We start from the raw sequence: 23,512 nt of genomic DNA, 5'->3' as shown, positions 1-23,512 counted from the left end.
TGTCCTAGGACCCGAATTATACTGGTGTGCCAAACAGGGCCTCTGTTGTACACAGTCTTTAATCACAAATGGTTGTATAGATACTTTAAAGTGCTCTTAAGGCAACAGGCATGATTAGGATCGCATTGTACATGTGCTTTTGTAACCTCTTTATTTTCTTCCCACATATTAAGATGTCAAATTTCCAACCTTTGGAAATACTGTTTTTGAATGGTATCTAATACTCTATTATGAAATGAACATTTGCTATTTTTGGACTGCTTATTGCATCATCCAGAGGTCCACTCAGGGAACCAGAAACCACTGCAGGTATTTCAGCAGTAAGTGTTCAGAACTCAAAGAACAAAAGAAAAACATTGTGGGTAGTGTGTAGGTAGTAACTGCAGAGACCAGCTTTTACAAATCCTAGGGCCAGAGGAGTGAAGGGATGAAGTTGGGGTTATCAGAACCTGTAAGTTGGAGAGAGAGCCCTGTAGAGTTGGGAGTTGGATCTCTGAAGAGAATGGGTTGCCCACTGATGCTGGTACCAGTATCACAGGAGCCTTTTGGGACTAAGGCTTAAACCTGAGTTGAAAGGACTGCCTGATTAGGGAGTACTTTCTGAAGCTGAGGCTCAGACATCTGGAGAGGGGTTCACTGTTTATCTGCTATCTCAGAAGGAAATGCACTCTGCAGCTGAGTCTCAGACATCTAGAAGGAAAAGTATACCCAACATAGTTGGTACTAATATCTCAGTAGTTTGAAGGGGGACGTTGTAGAGCTCTACTTCAAATATCTAATAAGTGGCCCTTGCACAGTTGATGCTCGTACATCTGAGGTGGCTAGGTGAGTCTGGTTCACAGAGTTCTAAAAGAGGCTGGAGACTCGAACTAATTGCCCCTGCCGGGACGAAGGACCTTTGCTGGACAGATGTTGATGGAAACAGTATGCTATCAAAAACACAAGGTTTTTTTTCTACCTTCCTCCTGACTTCGTCTCCTTCTAGCATGTTGTCCCTATTGGCAGAACCTAACAAAGGAGACTAGTGGAGGAAAATGTAGTTTGTAGCATCCCAGTCGCGATAGCATAAAGCAATATAAAAGGGTGGATTTAAGGGAGACAATGTGATAAATAAGTGGCATGCTCATTATCAAATGAGCTTTTAAAGAATTCCCTGCTGTGGGTCTGAGTAGAAGGTCTTCCAAATCAATCTGCAAAAGCCAGATTCTCATTTTCTCCTCTCAACCCCAGCATCCCTCCAGCCCATCAACTCCCCTTAATTAGTATATGGGCATATGAATTAGGCCTACATTATCAGGCTGCTGTTATGCTACCCTCCCCACATCTACTGCCCCTTGTCTCCCCCAGCCCTACCTTGATTGTGAAGCAGGATCATAAAGAAAAGCAGACAGGGAATTTTTCTCAAGACAATATTGGCAACTGCAGCATCCAGTTTCTAGTAGCAGCAGTGCCAGTAGTGGCTTCCAAGGTCCAGAAGAGGAAGAGGCCCTTATCCACACCGATGACACTTGTGGTGTAGTCTCAGAGTTCTCTTACTTAGTCTCCCCTGGCTCCTTTCCCTTTTTTGATCTTGTTTATTTATATTTCTTAGCAATATGAGCTGCCTGATACCTTCAAAATCAACCCCAGTGAGCAAGAATCAGCTTCTCTTCTTGTAATTTAGAGCACCTGTTTGATGTATTTTATTCAAATCTGATAGGGTTTATTTAGTTCCTTGATTAAGTCATTGAATTGGTTGAACAAGGAAATTTTAATATTTTGTGTTTATTTGTAAAAAAAAAAAAAGATGTTTGGCTTAGGTCATTTTAAGTCTTTGACTTCCATGAGCTCTGGACAGGATATTTGGCAATGAGTAGAATAAGGATGAAGTCTCCATTGTGGTGGTACTGGGTGGCTAAAACTTTAACAGAAAAACCAGACAGGCATCTTTTTGACCAGCAGAACCTGAGAAAGGTTCTGGTACAACCAGGGCTGATGGAAAACGAGGAGGGAATCCACAAAGGAGAAGCCAGAAAAGGGGAATTCAAAATTGTGTAAAAACTCTACCCAAATCTCTGGATGTGAGGCAGATGAAAAGTAGTCTGAAAAGTGATCGGAATAACTTGCCACCTTGGCAGAGATCAGAGATGTGGGGGAGCTATAATTCCTTTAAAGAACACCTGCCATATATATTTTTTTTTTTTTTAGCTGTAGGTACCAGTAGAAGGAATGCAGTTAGTGAGTAGATAATCCAGAAAAAAGGAGCTAGAGAAAGGGAACCCCAAATTCTGAATATAAAACTCTGCCCAAGTTTGTACCTGACCCCTCATTTGTGTGTGTTGCAAGCCAGAGTGAAAGTACTCTGAACTGAGATCCTAACTGCTGCCCATTAAACACATGACAGAATTAGCAATTTGGGTCTGAGCATGTTAATTGCCTGCTGAAACAAAAACAGTATTTTTTCAGAACAATATAACAGAATCCAGAGTTCACAACCTAACATTCACAATATTCAGGGTCAACTCAGAATTACTCAGCATACAAAGAGTCAGGAAATAACACATTCTCAAGGGAAAAGACATAAATGCCAAATTCAAGATGAACAAGATGTTAGAATAATCTGACAAGGATTTTAAATAAGGTTTTATAATTATGTGAGGTAAAAGAAAAGTCTTGTAATGAATGAAAAGATAGGCCATTTCAGCAAAGAAAAAGAAAATATACGAAAAGAACCAATGGGAATTTTAGAAATGCAAAGAGCGATACCCGAAATAAAAACCATTCATTCTCTGGGACTTACAGTAGATAAAGATGACAGAGAAAATCATCAGGATTTTGAATATAGATCAAAAGAAGTCATTCTTAATCCAATTTGGGGTTTTTGTTTTTGTTTTTGTTTTAAATGAGCAGAATTAAATGGGTTTTTAGGAGTCTTGAAAGAAAAGGAAGTGAAAAAATATTTGAAGAAATTATAGTAAAACTTTCAAAATCTGGTGAAAAATATAAATTTACAGATTCAAGAAGCTCAACAAACAAGACAAATAGAAACTTAACATATAGTCAAACTGCTGAAAACCAAAGATAAAAAATCTTGAACATAGCTAGAGAAAATGGCACATAAGTGGGGGGATTCAAAGGACCGTACACTGCTTGGTAAGATCATGGAGGCCAGAAGACATCTTATAATGGAATGAAATAAAAAAACATTATCCTTCCAGAATTCTGTATTCAGTGAAGATATTCTTCAAAAATGAAGTTAAATAAAGATACGTTTAAATAAAGGAAAACTAAGACAACTTGTGGGCAGACCAGTATGTCATTAAGAAATGCTAAGAGAACTTTTGCAGGCTGAAGGGAAATAACCCCCAGAGGCAAACAGATCTTTAGGAACTAATGAAGAGTATCAGAAAAAGTGAATGTATATCGGTAATTATAGGATTATTTTTTCCCTTTTAATACTTTTAAGATACAGAAAATCTGCATAAGCCAAGGTCTAACAAAACTGAAGTTGCTAACAACTCCTCCACCAAGAAAACGTGCCCGCATGACTTCACTGGTGTGTTCTTTAATACATTCAGAGAAATAGTCCCAATATCATGCAAAGTCTTTCCAACGCTTGTTATGTTGCCAGCATAATTGTGAAACCTAAACCTAATAAAGACATCACAAGAAAATTAATTACAGCTCTATGGTGGACATAAATACCATATTCCTTTACAAAATATTAGCAAATCAATAGTATGTAAAAAGGTTTATGTATCACTTCTCAGGTTTTTGGCTATGATAATGTGTAGTATCTATTCTTGCCATTTTAATATCTGATATATACTCTATCCAAGGACAATATAGTAAATGGATTTTGGGAACAGAGGGGTGGAATAGGAGCTTGTTCCATCTCCACTTCATGCGTCAACCTTGTATTGTAGTATCTCCAGGAATGGTACATCCCCTTGGGACAAAAAGAAAGGAGGGGAGATCATATGTCATGACCAAACGGACTTTATCTCAGGAATTCAAGGTTAATTTAATGTTGTAAATCAGTCATTGTAATTTGCCATTTTAACAAACTAAAGACAAAAATTCATAACAAATTTCAGTAGATGCAGAGCAAAAAAAAGAATCTTTTGACAAAATTGAACATTCATTTAAATTGAAAAAAAAAATTCTTAGGGAACTAGAAGTAGAAAGGAAAATCAGCCTAATGGAGGGCATCTACAAAAACACATAATTTAACATCATACTTAATAGTGAAATATTTTATGCTTATCGCCTAAGATTAATGTCAGGGCAAGGATGTCTGCCTTTACCACTTAAACGTTAACCTTGTTTTGAACATCCTAGTCATTTCAATATGGCAAGAAAAATATAAGAAGGCATAAAGATCAGAAAGGCAGAAGGAAAACTATTTGCAGATGGCATCAATGTTTTATAGATTCCTTAGGTGTATTATTTAAACAGCTGGTAGAAGTAATAAGTGAATTTTGCACAGTCATGGAACATAAGGTTAATAAACAATTATGAGGTGTATTATATACTATAAACAGTGAAATTTTAAAAACAATTCCATGTACAGTAACATAAAAAACACAATACTCAGGAATCAGTCTGTCATTGTGCATTGTACCTGTACAATAAGGCTAAAATGAGATTGCAGAGATAAAGAAGACATGACAAACTGGAGAAATGTCCATGGATTGGAAGGGTCAATATTGTTAAGAGATCACACCGTCCCATAATACACTGTAGAAAACCTATCGAATTACTACAACCCGGTACTAAATGTGTCTGGAAATATATATGTAAATGCAAACTACCTAGATTAGCCAAAGCAGTTTTTTAAAGGGGAGTAAAGTTTGAGGATTTAACACTACATGATTTCAGGACTATTAGTCAGCAGTAATTTAGCATTTTTGGAGTAAGAATACACATTTTTTTAAAAAGCTTTTATTTTTAAGTAATCTCTACACCCAACGTGGGACTTGAACTTACAACCCGCAGATCAAGAGTTGCATGCTAAGGGACCTCATGGCGCAACAGTAGCGCGTCTGACTCCAGATCACAAGAGTTGCATGCTCTCCTGACTGAGCCAACCAGGTGCCCCAAGAATAGACATTTAGATCAGATGGAACAGAATAGAGTCCAAAAGTAAGCCCAAACAAGGATGTGGAGTAACTGGATTTTGATGGACTGCTGGTGAGAATTTACAACTATTTTTGGCAGTTCCTTAAATGTATACTACTTTTATGAGTTAGGCATCCTACTCCTAGGTCAGAAGTGAAAATACATATTCATACAAAGACATGAATTTTCACAACAAATGTTTTCAAAATAACAAAAAAGTGGAAAAAAATTTTTCATCAACAGGTGAATAAGCAAAATATGCTATATTCATTATAATTCTGAGCAATAAAAAGAATCAATTACTGGTAAGATATAACAAAATGGATATATATATAATATCAAAATAGACTGAGTAAAACCACTGAAGGACAAGAGTACAAACTGATTTCATTTACATAAATTTATTTAAAAACGCAAACTAATAAATAGCAGATGAAAGCAGATCCCTGGTTTCTGGAAGGTATTGTCAGAGGGAGGGATTTTACATAGAGAGGATGAGGAATCTTCACAAGGGCTCATGTAAATGAAAACCTTTCCATCTTGATTGTGGCAGTGATTAAAATGGATAAAGTTTACTATATATTACTGATAAAAGTTCATTAAAAATTTGGTTGACTTTCTTTGAATTTCTAAGTCTTCTTACATTCTGTCCGCTGAATTTAACCTTTTAGATAGTCTTTTCATTATACTCTTGCCTCCACCACAGAAATTTCTTCTAAAGCACCCTGTCATGCTTTTCTAGTGTTGGCTTTTGCGTCTTCTCCATAACTCTGGTTCTGGCATTTTCCTTGTTGTCTTCCTGGGAAGTCCCTTTCTGCTTCTTTTCCTGGATCTCAGATGCTTCTTAATTCTCTTTGTTACTCTCTCATTTTGGTTACACATATCTACCAGATTTGAAAGGTAAATTTTTATTTATCTTCATGGTTTAGAACTATCATACTGAGTAAGTGCCTGGGTGTAAAACCCTCAAATATCATTACTATACACTTTTTTTCTTGGACTACTTAATTTTCTCATAGAAGAGTCTTCGTGCAGGCAGAATGGGAGAGAAGGAACAAGTGTGGCTGCTAGCTCTCTGGGAGTCAAATAGGGGGAAGAAATGAATATGAATACTTCCTTAATATGAGTACTTCCGTATCTGCTTTTTTTTTTTTTCCTTTCCCCACACCCACTACTATGTAGGACTGTCCTTACTTCTTAAACCTGTCTGATATCATCTCTCTGAGAGGTAAGAGTGGGGCCTCTAATATTGCACACTGGTAGAGCGGTAGGTGAGTAGTCACCAATGCTTGGGATTACAGGGATTTAGTTGCATCTTTTAATGACTCTTGATCAATTTTGTTTTCATCTACACCCTTACCTTTACCTTTATGGCTACCTGATGCCTCCAGTTCCCTTGCTTTTCCATCATTGCATACAAATTGGCTTGATTTCTTTTTCTTGTAGTTGTTTAATTTTTAGCTTTCTCAAGCCTGCTAACTCAGTTACCACATTCCACTTTTAAATCTTGTCAAGAGGCGCCTGGGTAGCTCAGTTGGTTAAGCATCTGACTTTGACTCAGGTTATGATCTCATGGTACTGGGATGGAGCCCAGCATCAGGCTCCCTGCTCATCAGGAGTCTACTTGTCCCTCTCCCCCTCTCTCTGCCCCTCTTTCCACTTCTACGCGTGCTCTCTCTCTCTCTCTAATAAATAAATACAATAATATTGTCAGAAATTTTTGTTTATTTTTCTCTGTGGATTTATGCATCTTGTTCCTGTAAGGTTATTTTGATTGATAGTGGAAGCTTTGGACTGAATGTGTCCTCCCAAAATTTATGTTAGGCTTTAATTTCTCATTGTGGTAGTATTCAGAGGTGAGACCTTTAGGAGGTAATTGGGTTTAGGTAAGATCATGAGAGTGAAGCCCACATGATGAAATTGGCACCCTTCTGAGGGGATGAGGAGACCAGAGAGCTCTCTCTCTTTTATATGAGGACACAGCTAGAAAGCAGCCATCTGCAAATCAGAAAGAGGGCCCTCACAAACACCCTACCATGCTGACAATAAGATCTGGACTTGTAGCCTCCAGAACTGTGAGAAATTTCTGTTTAAGCTACCCAGTTGTATTTTTGTTACAGAAGCCCAAAGAACTAAGACAAACCAAGACAGTAGATATAAGTGCCATTTCACCTTTTGATAAATTTTTTTGTCCCTAACAGTGAATTTTGACAGGGTGAAGTATGAGGCCCACCTACATTTTCCTTGATATTTTCCTTTCTGTTGTTGGCTTTCTTCTATAGCATGCATTCTCAGTGGGGACACAACTTGGTTTTTGGGAGAGTAAAGTAATCTGACTTGTGTTCATTGCATTTGTGTTTGAATCAAGCAATTATCTGTTATATGTTGGGAGGTGTTGTATGTGCACTGACACATGTTGTGAGCTTGGTTGTCTAGACTTCAATATTCTCTGAAACACGTCCTGTTAAGAAGTCTGTCATTTTCTTTGCCCTGTAGACTTAGCTTGCCTCGCTTTTACACATTTTGGGAACTCAAGGCTTCTGTGTTTACAAACTCTGTATCCCCTGACAATTGGTGCATCCCTCTTTTATGCCACCAACCTGTCAGATTGTTGATGGTAGAACTCGCTACCTTTTTTTTGGTACATTTTCTGTCAACCACCATCTCTGTATATAGGTATGGAGATACTGCATCTCATAGTAATGGGTGACATTCAATTGAAGTTTTCAAATTCTTTTAATTCCAGCTTTCTAGACTGTCATTTTATTCTATCTCTATGCAACTCTGTCTATCAAAAGCTTGAATTTTCCACATTTCTAAACTTTGAAACGAGAAGAAATCATAATTGGTATACTTGGTAGATTTAGAAATTTGGCAAATTTTACATACTGATTTTAGATTTTATTAACTCACACATATCCAGAGGAAGCCTAGTGGTAGGTTTTTGTTTTCAGGAATATTTTAAATGTGGCACTGTACTCACTGGAAGATGGTGAGGAGGTTTTGAAGATGTCAAGGAGGAAAAAGTGTTTGCTAGAAAAACTAGTAAATTTTGAACTAATATGTATTTTATTTTCTAAAGCTTTAATGAGTTTACTAAACAATACAAACTGTAAAACATTTTCAGGAATGGTAGCTAGAAATATAATGAGAATGATTATGAAGTGAAAGTTTAAAAACTTCTGGGCTATTTAGAACAGTAGACTGATCAGTTAAAATTATTTACTTGGTTGTTCTTTGCTCCCTCCAAGGAACCTCTTTCAGTAGCTGGATTCCATTCTTAAGGCTTGAATATTTGGCATTTCATTAAATTTATAGTCATTATTGATGAGCGTTTAAATGTTGTCTATTATGTGTTTCTTTATTCATAATTACTGAAGCAGGGTATGCAGTCTTGTTTTTTCCTTTTTCTTCTTTCTATTATATTCTACCTCCCACCATAATCCGAACTATGATGTTGAGCACATTGTGATTCGGAAAATGCTTAACTTACATCTTTAGCCAGTCAGAACTATGATTTGTTGTTTTAATCTTAAAAGAGAAACTGTTTCGTAATCAAAAGAACATTGTGAAGCTACAGTGTTTTTGCTAAACATAAGAGATAAAAGATTGATGCTGTTAAAAGGAGGAAAGAATAACGAATAAATCCTGGAAATGCAATATGTAGATTCAATTCATCAAATAAGTTTATTATTACTTTGACCAGAGAGGACTTTCTGCCCTCTAAGAATAAGATTATTCACAGGAGAAGAAATTGATTGACTCTCTGTATACTCTGTCTGGTAGAAGAAGAGGTGGTATATGTGATGTGATCCCATCATATTTGAATTCATTTACTGAGCAAAAATCAAGGATGTAAAATATTCATTTTATATATTCTTACGAAGAATGTAAAAGACTGAACCAAATAATTGATATTTTCACTAGATGTTTACTTTTTGATGCAGGCAGTTTCTTCTATCTAACGTAGGTCTAATGTAATGTTTATTTTATTTTTGCTTTTCATTGGAAGCTCTCCTGACTGTTATTATCAAAGACATTTAAAAAGTTAGAAGTTAATTTGAGATACTCTGAGGAAATGTTAACATTATTTTGTGATAGAATGTAAAAATATTTTGTTTATCACATTTAATGAAATACAACTATTCATTATGAGAATTTACTTTTGAATAATGGAGGCAGGGAAAAAAGTAGTAAACACTTTCCCTAAAACTTATTTTGGTGGGTTTTTTTGTGCTTATGGTGACGTTCCCACTAGTTAAGCTAACTCAAAGCATTTGATGAAAATGTTAGCTCTGTTTTTGAAATAAATTTATGTATCAACTTGTTTGTAGGAATAGTTGAATGAAATTTAGTTTTTGGAGCTCTTGTGCTCTTTATCTGAGACATCTTCAAAAAGTTATTTGAGTAGAAAAATAAAAAAAATAACAGGAGTCTCCCACCAGCCAGAATGGATATGTTCATGTTTTTGCTCTTTGGTATAACACTTCTAAGAATATAATTAGCTTTGCTTTTCCTTTTCTATTTTTTTCTCCACAGCCTCATGATTTTGATGAGTGCCGATTTGATATTAGTGTAAATGATAGCGTTTGGTATCTTCGTGCTCAGGATCCAGATCACAGACAACAGTGGATAGATGCCATCGAACAGCACAAGGTAGGGGCTCCAATGTCTACCTGTCCATGGAGGGTTAGGCAAGAGATTGATAGTAACTCCTTTAAAAAGTTTTGAGATGTAAGGGCACCTGGGAGGCTCAGTCGTTAAGCATCTGCCTTCGGTTCAGGTCATGATCCCAGGGTCCTGGGATCGAGCCCCGCATCGGGCTCCCTGCTCAGCGGGAAGCCTGCTTCTCCCTCTCCCACTCCCCCTGCTTGTGTTCCTGCTCTTGCTATCTCTCTCTCTCTCAAATAAATAAAAAAACTTAAAAAAGTTTTGAGATGTAATATGTGTTATTAAAAAGTTGAACATTAGGGGCGCCTGGGTGGCTCAGTCGGTTAAGCGTCTGCCTTCAGCTCAGGTCATGATCCCAGGGTCCTGGGATCGAGCCCCACATCGGGCTCCCTGCTCAGCAGAGAGCCTGCTTCTCCCTTTCCCTCTGCCTGCTGCTCTGTCTACTGTGCTTTGTCTCTGTCTCTGTCAAATAAATTAAAAAAAAAAAAGTTGAACATTATTTGGGTGGTAAAGATTAAAAGCAGTCCAGATATAAGTTTTTGAAATAATTTTTTTTCTAACACTTCAGTTGCTCTAAGGGAATTTGTTATGACAAATGTTTTTAATTGGTTTTTTTTTGAAGATCTAATTGGCTTTATTAAACAATTCATGAGTTGGGTGGCACTCCATCTAGCAAGTTGAGAGGCACACCAACAAATGTTCTTCATTGTTAATTGAAACAAAATATACCCTTTTTTTAATAAAACAAATCTTGATTTTTATACTTAGGATTTGCTTCATAGTGAATGCCTTTTGTATGATCTGGATAAAAGGTTTTGAAATAATATTGGATGTATAACCCTAATATTTATAAGCTTCAGTGTTCATTTTTGTAGTCATCTATAGCCATTTGGGTAATTTCATAGTGTAGACGTGTAAATCATTTACTTTTTTCAAATAAGGAGCTGTTTAATAATAAACCTTTAGAAAGTATTTCCTATGTAAATGTGAGCCACATTCTTGTTATTTAAAGTGTGAATAAGGGGCACCTGGGTGTCTCAGTCAGTTAAGCGTCTGCCTTCCGCTCAGGTCATGATCTCAACTCAAGTCCTGGGATGGAGCCCTGTATGGGCTCCTTCCCTGCTCAGCGAGGAGTCTGCTTCTCCCTTTCCCTCTGCCCCCCTCCCCCATGCTCTCTCTTTCTCTCTCTCTCTACCTCTCTCAAAAGAATAAATGTTTAACAAAAAATGAATAAGTCGTATGTAGACTAAAGAAACGTGTGATATCAAATCTGCATTATTAGCTATTTTAGTTTATTATGATAAAACAAGGAATAGGGAAGGGTGTAAATTCATGATGCCATTCCTGAGTGTGACTTAAAAGAACTTTGTACTTATTCATATGCTTGTCTGTACTTGTTTGTTTGGGTTTCACAGAGTTGTAGTTGAAACACCTGTTTTGGTCATTTAACAGGTGCAAAACATGTACCCACACAACATACACACACTAAAACAAGAAAAACCTGTCTTGTTTGAGGTATCACAGGTATATTCTTTTTGATATTGATCATGCATTAGCTTTTATTTCTTGATTATTGATAATGAATTTTTCCTGGCATAAAGAAAACTGGCTGTGATGCCCATTTTTTCCCCTCTGTTTTAGCTTTAATATTTTACTGATTTAAAATTCTGTTAATGTTGGGGCACCTGGCTGGCTCGGTCACAAGAATATGCGACTCTTGATTTCAAGGTTGTGAGTTCAAGCCCCATGTTGGGTGTAGAAATTACTTAAAATAAGATCTTAAAATTTTGTGAATGTTATCTTTATTACTTCAGAAAAGACTCTAAAAATGGGAAACAGTTTTCTTTTATGTAAAAGAGATGAGCTAGAATTTCAGATTCTTAATGCTTTGGATCTAGGCTGACCTTAATTCAGAACCTACATCCTCTGCTATGTACCATATGCGACTTTGGGTGTATGATAATTTACCTCTTCTTAGTGTGTATAAGGAATACATGAGGTAATAGATGTAAAGTTACTTACCAGAGTGGCTGATATATTTTCTCATTTATGACAGTAAAGTATAAAAGGCTTTGGAGTGACAATTAAATTTACTAAATTATACCTGTTGTTTTTGGATGAAGAATTCTGCATTCAGTGAGTTACTAAATGTGCACGTAAAGAGACAGTATTGTGTATTTAATCAGGGCCAGCCCTCTTACAAATGATTAAAGATGTTATTAAGTAGAACTAATTTTTATATTTTTAACTTATGACTTAAAGGCTTAATCAGCTAATATAGATTACACGGCTGGTTTTTCTGTTTTAATTAAGCATATTTTATTTTGCTTGTTTTGCTTAGTAAAGCCAAACCTGAATTCTCTGCAAGTTCCCGTTTTGTATTTTCTCCTTGAGTGAAGAAGGATGCATAAAGCATATATTTCTTCCCTGTCATTGATTTCTTTGCATCTTTGAACAATGGATAGGTTTAATCTTTGGGTCTCAGGGGCATCTGGGTGGCTTAGTCAGTTAAGCGGCTAACTTTTGTTTTCGGCTTAGGTCATGATCTCAGGGTCCTGGGATCAAGCCCTGTTCAGTGAGAAGTCTGCTTGAGAATTTTGTCTCTCCCTCTCCCCCCATGCACATGCGCACTCCCTCCCTCTCTCAGATAAATAAATCTTTAAAAAATAATAATAATAGTAATAATCTTTGGGTCCAGAGCAGTGTGACTTAAACTGAGATAACAGATTTTGGGTGAATTTAAGTTCTTAGAAAAAGGCTCAAAAAAAAGAGAAAGATTCAACAGCAGGATTTCAGATGCATTGTACAGACTTTTCCTTTCTGATTTCTAAAAATAGTTGATTAATAGTGAAGGAGCTATCATGTTAATTGTTATTAAGTTATTTAATTGTAATATAAATTATGTGATATGTGCCAACTAAGCAACATATCAGCGAATATTTAAATTGATATGAATTCCAAAAATAAATTGCCTGAGTTACTAAACTAATTCTTAGAAGGGAGAAAATTCAAATGCAATCACTACACATATTCAACAGTTTTTTTCCCCATAGACCAGGAAGGGAGGTAGTGAGGAAATGTTTCCTAATTCATTCTTCAGTATCACTAAAGAATATTGAGTGTGGAACCTAAATTTAGTAATTTTACTATTTATGCATGCATTGTTATATTGATAATTCAGAATTAATACCAAATTGTTAAAGCATGATGATGATGTTGATGATAACGACGACGATAACAGCTCCTACTTACTGAGGATCACCCAAGTACTAATCATTGCATTATGTACTTCATGTGTTTATTTTCTCCCTGCTCTCCTGAGAGGTGAGGGAAGTGCTGTTTTATAGTTTTATAGTAGAGGAAACGAGGTTTAGATTAAATTTAAGTAACTTGCCTGAGATTCTACTACCTTTTAGTTCATGGATTCTTTGGATTCAATTTTATGTTGATTCTGCTTTCTATCAGTTCCACTGGTAGACTCTGAATATTTGGAGGGGCAACTCGGTGGTTCATTCAGTTAAGCATCCAACTCTATTTCAGCTCAGGTCTTGATCTCAGGATCATGAGTTCAAACCCTGCGTTGGGCTCCATGCTGGATGTGGAGCGTACTTAAAAAAAAAAAAAGTGACTATTTGGAAATAGTTCCCATAAGCTTACCTCCTTTAGATTTTATCATTTGAGTTCTGCCATATATGTGAAAGACAAATAGGAACTCATCTTTCTGCCCATGGACTGTCAAAAAGAGCATTATATTGTTTCGATTAGTGTTGGAGTGGTGGATTCTGAGGTCTGATAAATATGGGAATGAATCCTGGCACTATTGCTTATACTACTTAATAGCTGGGTGACCTTGTTAAGTTACTTAGAGGAGGAAAGACAACAGTATGCTGTTTGTGTGCCTTCCCCCTCACACCACCCTCACCACCCCCACAAAAACAGAACAAAAACAAAGCAAACAAAGTAACTCATCCAAATTTGTTGTACTTCAAAATTGATGAGTTCCCATGCTTCCAGCTCATACAGTTCTATTTACACTTACTTCCTCATTACAGTGACAAGACACTTGGAACAGTGGGCCTTTTTCTCTTCTGATGTCATCAGGTGGGCCTTCATTCCTTTTCTTGTTCTTAAGCCTTTGTTAGGGCTTCCCTGACAGGTTTTAGTAATTTTTAGTATCTGGAAGAAGTTGGAGGTCTCTGTTCTTTCCTTCCCAGGTGGCCCCTTTTACTCATTCTAATAACTGTGTATCAATCTGTTTAACACACACTCATATACACCAAAAGTGTTATCTTATAGGACTTCTTTAATAATAATAATGTGGTGGTGATAATGGCTAACATTTTTGAGGATTAACGTATGTCAGATATGGTGATAAACATACTTTATCTCCATTTGCTCTCACAGTCTTATAAGGTTAACATTATCCTATATTTATAGATGAAGAAATTGAGACAGAAGTTAAGTAATTTGTCCAAGGTCAAATTGCTAATTAAAGGAGCCAGCATTCAGACCCAGGTCTGTCTGACTTGAGAACCAGAGCTTTTGGCCAACAAGCACTTCTGCCATCCTATAAGTATGTATTTATGTGAAATTTATGTGAAATATTTTGTTGACGTAAACCGTCAGACTTCTTGAATCACAATATTCCCATAGTTTTTATATGTTCTTCGTATCTCTAGTATTTATTTTAGACCATAAGCTCTTTAAAGACTCAGATACACAACTTTGTAGGAATCAGCAAAGCATTGGACACATAAATTTTCCACTTGAAATAATTTACAGTATTTTGTAAAACAGATTTTATGGAAGAAATTTATGATTTTTGAAGTTTTTGTTTTTCCTTTAATCTTCATGTTTGCTGTTAGAATGATTTCTGACAGAAATACAGCAGGTTCTATATTCTCTGTCTGCTGCTGTTTTTTCTCCTTGGTATTCATTCCAAAATAACTTGCTCACTAGAAAAAATTTTTAAAAGATGATTCTTTGATTTAAATGTTGGCATTATATTGGAAGTTGCATAATTCATTGTGACATTAGACAGTAGCCCCTGTGAAAGAAAGATATTCCTGAGGTCATTCTTAAATTCAAAGATTCTATTTCGACTTAAAATATACCAAGGGATGTATGTATACCAGACCAGTAATTTTATTTTGATATAGTGTGCTCGCTTTATTGTGTGGAGTGCATTTGTATTCTGCATTTCTCCTTAAGATTGGAGACACTACTAAGTAAATGATTTTTATTTTATTTTTAGAGAGAGAGAGAGAGCTAGCAGGGGGAGGGACAAAGGGAGAGAGCTATAGAGAACCTCAGGAGGCTCCATGCCCAGTGGGCTCCATCCCAGACCCCGAGATCATGACCTGAGGTGAAATCAAGAGTCAGACACTTAACTAACTGAACCACGCAGGCACCCCTAAATAAATGATTTTTAAAAAATAAGGTTTTTGTTGCTGTTTTTTTAATCTCTTGGCCGTCTCTCATGTTGTCTTGAGGTCAAATGAGATGGTGTTTGTGAAAATTATTTGAAAACTAAAAGCTGTCTGAATGTAAAGATTAAGATGTTGTTTTTATTGGTTATTTTATTTGGGTTTTATTTGGGTTATTTGGGAAACATACTTTTCTACTAGATGTGTCTGTGTATTATCAAAGGGCCTCTGTGAACATTTTTTGCATGATTAGCTTATCAAAGAAATGTGATAAGCTATTGATGCTATTATTTAAAAGAATCATAAGATTATTCCTAGGATCTTCAATTGCAATAAATGTGATTTTGACTAAACATAGTTTCTTCTTACCATGAAAGAAATATACTCTGCCACCCCTCAAAAAAACTAGCAGGAAGGTTCTCCTGGTACTAGCGGATTTAAGAATCATGTTGAGAGGGGCGCCTGGGTGGCTCAGTCGTTGGGCGTCTGCCTTCAGCTCAGGTCGTGATCCCCGGGGTCCTGGGATCGAGCCCCGCATCGGGCTCCCTGCTCCACGGGAAGCCTGCTTCTTCCTCTCCCGCTCTCCCTGCTTGTGTTCCCTCTCTCGCTGTGTCTCTCTCTGTCAAATAAATAAATAAAATCTTAAAAAAAAAAAAAAATCATGTTGAGAAAGTTATGCTGTTTGGCTCCAACAGTTTGTTTGTGGTAATCATGACATTCCTTTATTTCCATAAGGGAGAACCTTAGTAGATCTGAAATTTTGGTGATCATGGGCCACGCAGACTTTCCCCACATTTTGGAAATTATCCAAGGATTGAGGAATCATAGGAAGATACACAGTTAGGGAGGAAGAATCCAAATGGTAATTATTATTAGTGTTTATTTTCTGTAATGGGAATCTGCAGGCAGTTGTTTTGTAATTTAATGTTTATAAATTTATTCATATCCCTTTGTGAAGGCCCACTAATTCATATCTGAAGCTCTGTTGAATACTTTCAGAAGAAAGGTTTATTCTCAGCCTGAGAAGTTTAGGGATTTCTGAGGAAATGAAGTGGAAAACAATTTTTGGAAGAGAAGATACATATTTTGCTTGAAATGAGATGGAGTATGAAAAAAATTTCTTACCAAAATACTCTCACGGTTGAGCCGCCTAAATGATGCCCAAAACTCACTTTAAAGACCTCTTAAAAACTGTGTTCTTTGCCATAATGAAATAATTTTTCCCATGCTATCTCAGAGTCAACTTGATTTTCGTGCTTTTTCTCTGTTTTTAAGAGCAGTTTCTGCTTATTTGACACTTTAATTTCTTTTGTCTTAAATGTGACATAAGCTTATTAGGAAACTATTTTAGAATAGCTAGATGGCAGAATATACTTGTTCTTAGCACTTCTTAAATATCAAAGTCATGTAAAGTCATATTATCTCTGCCATATTTAATCAACTGTAATACTGGAAAATGTTCTTAACAGATACTAGAAATTCTTTCTATACTTGTCTGCTTTATAAATGATTATCATATAAACTTAGCTTTGCATTTTGAGTCTGATTTACTTGGCAAAGCCTTAAGAATGCAGATATAAATTTTTAACCACTATTTTTAGTTTAGTTTTGTTTTCATTTATTTAATCTCTACCCCCAACATGGAGCTTGAACTCATGCCCCCGAGATCAAGAGTTACATGCTCCTCTGATTGAGCCAGCCAGGTGCCCCTAGTGTATTATTGTTTGTATAAGTAATTCCATGTGACTGGTGGACTACAACCAGTTCTCTGTTTACCTGTTTGCATCATATCATGGTGATAGAGGGAAGAAGATGGAATCAAATTTTACTTTTCCTTTACATTCACGAGTTCTCATTTTTGAGAGAAGTGCAAGTCTAGCAGCTGCCAGAGTAGTCAAGGGTCTGTCATTTTCTCATAGAAGTTGTAGAAAAACCAAGTAGTTGGGATCACAACTGGACTACATTAACTAGCAAAAAAACTTCCTTATGTTTCTGGATGTTTCTCTCATTAAGCTCAAGAATTTGGTCAGTTCTTACCAGTGGGAGTTAGTTACTAAATTGTTTACAGTAGTAATCTATACATGGTTAGTAAATTTTTTTTTAACACCTAAGTGTAGATCCTGCACACTACCAGCCAGCACTTTTGAGGTTTGAGGTGAAATCAACAAAACAAAATACCAGCCTACTTTAAAATTCTTAGTGTTCTGGAATAAAAATAATTTAACTGTCAAGGGCTTTTAAAATAACTTTGTAAGTTTTTGTTAACCTGGAATTTTTGAAAGCTGAATTCACCTGAGCTGACATCTGCATTTTGTACTTCCGTATGGTGCCTAAATACTCAGTAAAGTATATCATATAGAAAAGAGGGAATGTCACTAATTTATATCAGCCATGCTCTTTTATCTTTGGAAGGTGTTTACCTTTTACCCAGATGGTAAAAGAGGAATCCAAGGATTATACATTGGTGAAAAAACAAAGATATTTAGGTAGCTAACTTTGTAACCAGTTGAAATATAGCTTGACAACATTTTATGTCAGAAAGACAAGGAGAGCCCTATAGATCAGTAAGAAAAGTTTACACAGCTCAAATAAAAACAAAAATAGCCAAAAGACTTGAACTGGCACTTCACAAAACAGGATATTCAAATGGATAGTAAACATATGAAAAGGTACTCTATGCTGTTAGTCATCAGGAAAATGCAAATTTAAGCCACAGTGAGGTACCACCATCCACCAGGCAGTGTAACTTTAAAAAATAAGAAGAAATAAAAAGAAAAAAAGGACTTAATACCACCTGTTGGTGAGGATGTGGAGCAACAGGTGTAAAATGGTGCAAATGCTTTGGGAAACACTTTTGCAATATCTGCTAATGCTGAACATAGTTGTCCAGATCAGATGAATATTGAAAATTTGAGAAGATCACACAGGTATTGATGTCATAGGTCCATTTATTTTAATTAAGTTTTTTAGGTTACAGGGAATACAGGCCAATCCATGTTAACCTTGAGAAATGGGAATATTGCCATGAACCAAGAAAAATTGCAGTGCGCTACCTGCAAAGAAAACTGGATCTGTATACTTAACTCTGAGTGTTGTTATTGTTAACAAAACTCAGTTACTCTATCACCCACCTCTCCCACCTACAGTTATAGCTTAGTTTCATTCTGTTTTCCTCTTTCATAGTTCCTGTTTAACAATGACTTTTGCTCTCCCGTCCTCTTAGTTTCTTTTTTCTTGGTTTGTCATGACCTTTTCCTGTTTGGTTTCTTTTCAGCTTCAGCTCCTACTCCTCACTGCTCGAATCTCTTGGCATTTCTCAAAGTGAATGTCTTAAGAAAATCTGATTGCCCTTTCACTCCAGGTTACTATGAATTGGCCACTCTTGGTCCATTTATAATTAATTGCATATTTACTTGTGCTTAAAAGGTAAGGTGGGATTGGCAGTTATACAAATAATAATGTTCTGAAAATGTAATGTATAATTTTGTATAGCATTTACCAAATTTGCAAGTTTTTATAATACCACATATTTGCTGACGTGGGAAACAAAGGCAAAAGAAAAAAATTAAATTTCCTTACTGCCTATAGCCCATTGACAAGTCCTTAAAACAGGCAGAGTGACATTTCTCTAGAAACTTGGCTGCCTCGATGTTAATACTTTCCTAGGGGTAGGGGCGCCTGGGTGGCTCAGTCGTTGAGCGTCTGCCTTTGGCTCGGGTCATGGTCCCAGGGTCCTGGGATCGAGCCTCATATCGGGCTCCCTGCTCCGCGGGAAGCCTGCTTCTCCCTCTCCCAGCCCCCTGCTTGTGTTCCCTCTCTTGCTGTCAAATAAATAAATAAAATCTTAAAAGAAAAAAAAAGTACATCAATGGAACATATGCTTGGAGGATGATTACCAACATGTATCTTAGAGGGTAGAGAAAAAGGAAGTTTCCAATGGAATTTTTATACGTTAAGGGAGACTTACAGGATCCTGTAGGATCATGATAATGTTAAGCTAAGATTACCTTTTGCCTTTAGCAAAGTATTTTTTTTTTAAGATTTTATTTATTCATTTGACAGAGAGAAACACAGAGAGGGAACCCAGGGAGGGCGTCAGTCACACATCACAACCCCAGTGCAGGTCTTGCTGCCCACCAGGTCCTGTCCCTGTGCTTTAATAAAACTACTTTTTTGCACCAGAGACATCTCAAGAATTCTCTCTTGGCTGTTGGCTCCGAACCCCATTTTCTACATCACTTGCCACTGACAATTTAGATGAATATTACTCTATTCTTTATTAGTCTATAATTAGCTTACAAAATGTTTCTTTAGATAAGAGAGATTTTTAAAAGATAATCTAGAGTTCAATAACTGTCCTATATTATTACTGTAGAAATTATTAAAATGAGGCTTTATGCTACAAAAGTCATTTTTTTACAGTTTTTGTATTTGAATTTTTATTTAATCAGGAGGGAATATTTCTGACAGTCACCAAGACAGATGGGATTCTGTTTTTTATGGTTGATGTAGAAAAGTAATGGTGGGTGGCATGGCTTACGCATTTGACATCAGTGGAAACTATTCTGTAATTTTACTTGCTGAGTTTATTGGCCATTATCTGGGAGAAAATATTTCCTAGAAAAATCAAAGAACACAAAACAGCTCTTCTTCATCAAATCTTTTTAGCTAATAGCCTAAAAAAAGATTTTGCTCACATGGTCTTTATTGTCTGGTAAATATTCTGGGTTGGTTTGGAATTGCAGGATGAAAGATAGCTTTGGGTTAGAAACAGTAAGAATAGGTAGCAAAATAAATAAGTATCCTATAGGTTAAAATGTTATCCTAGCTGAAAACAATTCTTGTCATTTTTCAGTCATGGAAAGCCCATGACCTTGACAGACAAGATAATATGGTTGATAGGAATTCTATCACTGTTCATTTTCCAGCCTCTTTTTCTTTTCAGAAACATCCCTTTGGTCTGTAGAGGGATAGAGGAGTAATTAGGTATTGTCATCATTTAATTCCCTTTCTGTGTTTTCCCATTGCCATTCTTTAGTTCTGGTCTCTCAGTGACTCGTTTGGATAAATTCTCCAGCTTTCTAACTGCTTTTAAGTCTTGTTCCTCTTAAAATCCTATCTAGTATAGCCAGAGTAATTCTTTAAAAATAGATATCTGATTCTTTACTTCCGATTTTAAATCCTGTTTGGCTTCCTATTTCCCATAAGATCAAGTCCATACTATGCTTATAAGGCACTGTTAGAGGGAGAAGTAGAATTACACCAAACTCCTATCAGCATCCATATTCATTTACTATCCATTATTTAAAATGTGTTACATCAGGATTGCTGTAATGGGAGTCTTTTGTTCTAGCATATCTCTGTTGTAAGGAGGTATTACCTGTTTTGAAATAGTGGAACTTGAAGAAATAGACAAGGAAATAAGACAGGTGCCTCACAGTGAAGAAATCTTTAGCAATACTTTTCAGTATTTATATTATATCATAAGTGCTTGATAAATGTAAGCTACTGTATTCCCCCTTCACCCCCAACACAGGCAGGATTTTCCTTTATATTGCTACTCTAGGAACACTTAATAGGGGAAAATAAATTTTTAAAAAGCTAGCAGCAGACGTAACAAAGTATCAGTAGTACTCTTTTAACTTTCTTATTTTATGGTTTGCCCCCCAAAAAACGGGCCAATGCATATTTTCTTTCAGAAGGAAATTCCGCAGGCATGGGATAAAAAAGGCATAATTCTATTCTTTTTATCTAATTGCAAAGAGGGGATAGTGGCAAAACAGTTATTGTTGCTTTTTGAAGCTCCCTTAAACGTCCCAGTAAGAGAAAAACCAGGTTTTACAAATGTTTAAGAAGTATTTGCAGGTTTATTGAAATGTAAGATTATAATTAGCCAAGGAAACTGGAATTCTTAGAATCCTAAATTCTTCTCCGCAAAGATCCTGAAAGAAATACATGCACATAAAATGGTCAGCAGATGAACATTCTTTTTTATTCTGGGACTTTGGCCCCAAACCTAAAATTTCCAAAAAAGGCATGTATTCCTTTTTAGGGAGTAGGGGAGAAATTGAGATCTCTATCAAACATGAAAAAATACCTATAACTTATTACTGAGTGGAAGAAAAGCTACAAAACAGTATAGTATCATTTATGTACAAATGTGAGGCTGTACATGCAAAGAAGTATCTGGAAGAAGGAACATTGGTCATTTCTAAATGGCCTAAATTTTCTTTTTTGTAGTTTTCAGTATTGTCTATATTGTTTGAAATATTTACAGTAAACATATATCACCTCTACAAAAATAAAAAAGCAATGGAACACATTTTTAATCTACCTCACTTAAAAAGGGTCATAAAAACTAATAGTACTGGTAAAGTTATAGTGAAATGACGACCTGCATATTCTGCACATGGAATGTACATCAGTGCACTCTTTTTGGAAAGTACATGACAGGAGATATCAAAAGTGCTCATACCCTTAAATCTAGCAATTCTACTTCTGAGAAACTATCATAAAAACACAACTCACCTGCAGAAAAATGCTTTATGTAGGAAGGCAATAAATACTAAATGCAAAGACCAAAAAAATCTACAGGCCTAATAATTGGCCTAATAAATTCCAAAATTATAGTACAATAAAACACTAACAAAGCTATATTATAAGGAGAAAATTATATTAGATGGAAAGGAAAACAGGATATAAACTTTATCTCAGGGGCTCCTGGATGGCTCAGTCAGTTGTGTCTGCCTTCGGCTCAGGTCATGATCCCGGAGTCCTGGGATCGGGCTCCCTGCTCGGCAGGGAGTCTGCTTCTCCCTCTCTGCTGCTCCCTCTGCTTGTGTTCCCTCTCTCGCTGTGTCTCTCTCTGTTAAATAAATAAAATCTTTAAAAAAAAAAAAAAGAAAAGAAACTTTATCTCAATAAGATTTTGAGGGGGAAATGTACAGAGAATAAGGAAATACACCACAGTGAAGAATAACTCTCTCAGTTAAAAAGATTGAAGGTAGTTTTGTACTTTTTTCCTTATAACAGGCAGGTACTACTTTTAAAAACTAGAGTGGGAGTGGGGCAATAAAATCTAATCAGTAGAACTATTCTCAGGATTGGTTTTAAAAAGAGATTTGAAAGAAATAGAAGCAAAGTCTCTGGATATTGAGACAATGTAGCATAATGATTAACATCATGGGCACTTGAATCTGGAATTAAATCCTGGCTCCCTTACTTACCTGTTGTGTGACTCTGAAGACATTAAATAAAATCACCTGTAAAATGGGTATAGTAATAGTACCCATTTCACATAGGCTATTATAAGAATTAAATGAGATAATGTACTTAAAGTGTTGGCATCGTGCCTGAGACAAAGTAAATATCCCAAGTTTAGCTTTTACTGTTGTTAAAATGCATTCAAGGTGGCTTTCTGGAATTAATATCTAAAACTTTTTTTTTAGAAAGTTACTCAACCCTCATCAGCTCTCCTCTCAGAGCAAAACAGAAAAGATCTCCCTATCCCTTAGTATTTGCTTTCTAAAACTAGGGTGGAAAAAATTGTTTAACAGACTGTCTTTATACCACTTAATTTGATAGTTATCTAGTTATTTCTTACCTCTATTTTAATGTCACAGAAAAAAGACAGTTGGACCTCCAGACTCCCTTAAAGGAGGAATTTTTTTAAAAGATAAGTCTGAATTTCAGAGTGTCAAAATTCTTTAGAATAATGATTATCTTTTGTGTCACTGATCGTGACAAACAGCTTTTAGTACAGAGGAAGTACTTGGTAGCTTACTAATTTCCCCTTTAGCTATAAGGATGCATTATGGAATCCAAAGCCCCAAATTGTAAGTGCAAGAAAGGGAGTTCTGAAGTCAAGAAAAGAATGGGGGTAGCTGTTGTTACTCTCTACTTCTATGGTACCATATTGTATTTGGGCATTTTTGTAGTACTTTGGATTGTAATAAGGCAGTGTCTAATTTCCTTATTTAACATTATTTGAACACTTAACTAGGGTGTGTGACAAGGCCCTGTTTAACACCTCCAGTTTCATCTCACTACAACACTTGGCCTGTTTAGATATTTCTGTAAAGGAAAGCTCATCTCATGTTCCAGTAGAAGAAAATGCAAAATAAATAATCAAGTTCCATAAACGACCTTCAGATGATCTGTGTGATACTGGCTTTTAAATTATGATACAAGAATGGGATCTGAAAAGAAAAGAATCTTTCTGGGACTAATCTGAGCAAATGTTCAATTTTCCAGTATTATTTGAAAAAAATATCTTGAGAGTAAGCAAATATTCTACTTAGTGGAGTGCTGCTGGG

General features: G+C 36.0%; 1 protein-coding gene and 1 non-coding gene across 5 annotated transcripts in view; both read left to right on the top strand.

The window, feature by feature from the left end:
• CERT1 (ceramide transporter 1) overlaps positions 1-23,512 on the top strand; it is a 121,621-nt gene that overhangs the window by 22,406 nt on the left and 75,703 nt on the right. For all 4 annotated transcript variants that reach the window (XM_088023352.1, XM_088023351.1, XM_088023354.1 and 1 more), the window contains exon 3: positions 9,640-9,756. In XM_088023352.1, the coding sequence (XP_087879478.1) occupies positions 9,640-9,756 (117 nt within the window). The remainder of the gene's footprint in view (positions 1-9,639; positions 9,757-23,512) is intronic.
• Positions 3,738-3,930, top strand: LOC114217680 (U2 spliceosomal RNA). Its single transcript, XR_003611020.1, has one exon. It is a non-coding gene; the product is annotated as a U2 spliceosomal RNA (small nuclear RNA).

The sequence above is a fragment of the Eumetopias jubatus genome, unplaced genomic scaffold (genome assembly GCF_037043125.1).
Source record: "Eumetopias jubatus isolate StellerSeaLion01/CBP00866 unplaced genomic scaffold, mEumJub1_p1.0 scaffold_5, whole genome shotgun sequence".
Classification (NCBI taxonomy): domain Eukaryota; kingdom Metazoa; phylum Chordata; class Mammalia; order Carnivora; family Otariidae; genus Eumetopias; species Eumetopias jubatus.
Note: the sequence above shows the minus strand (reverse complement) of the source record. Positions and strands in the feature narration are given on the sequence as shown.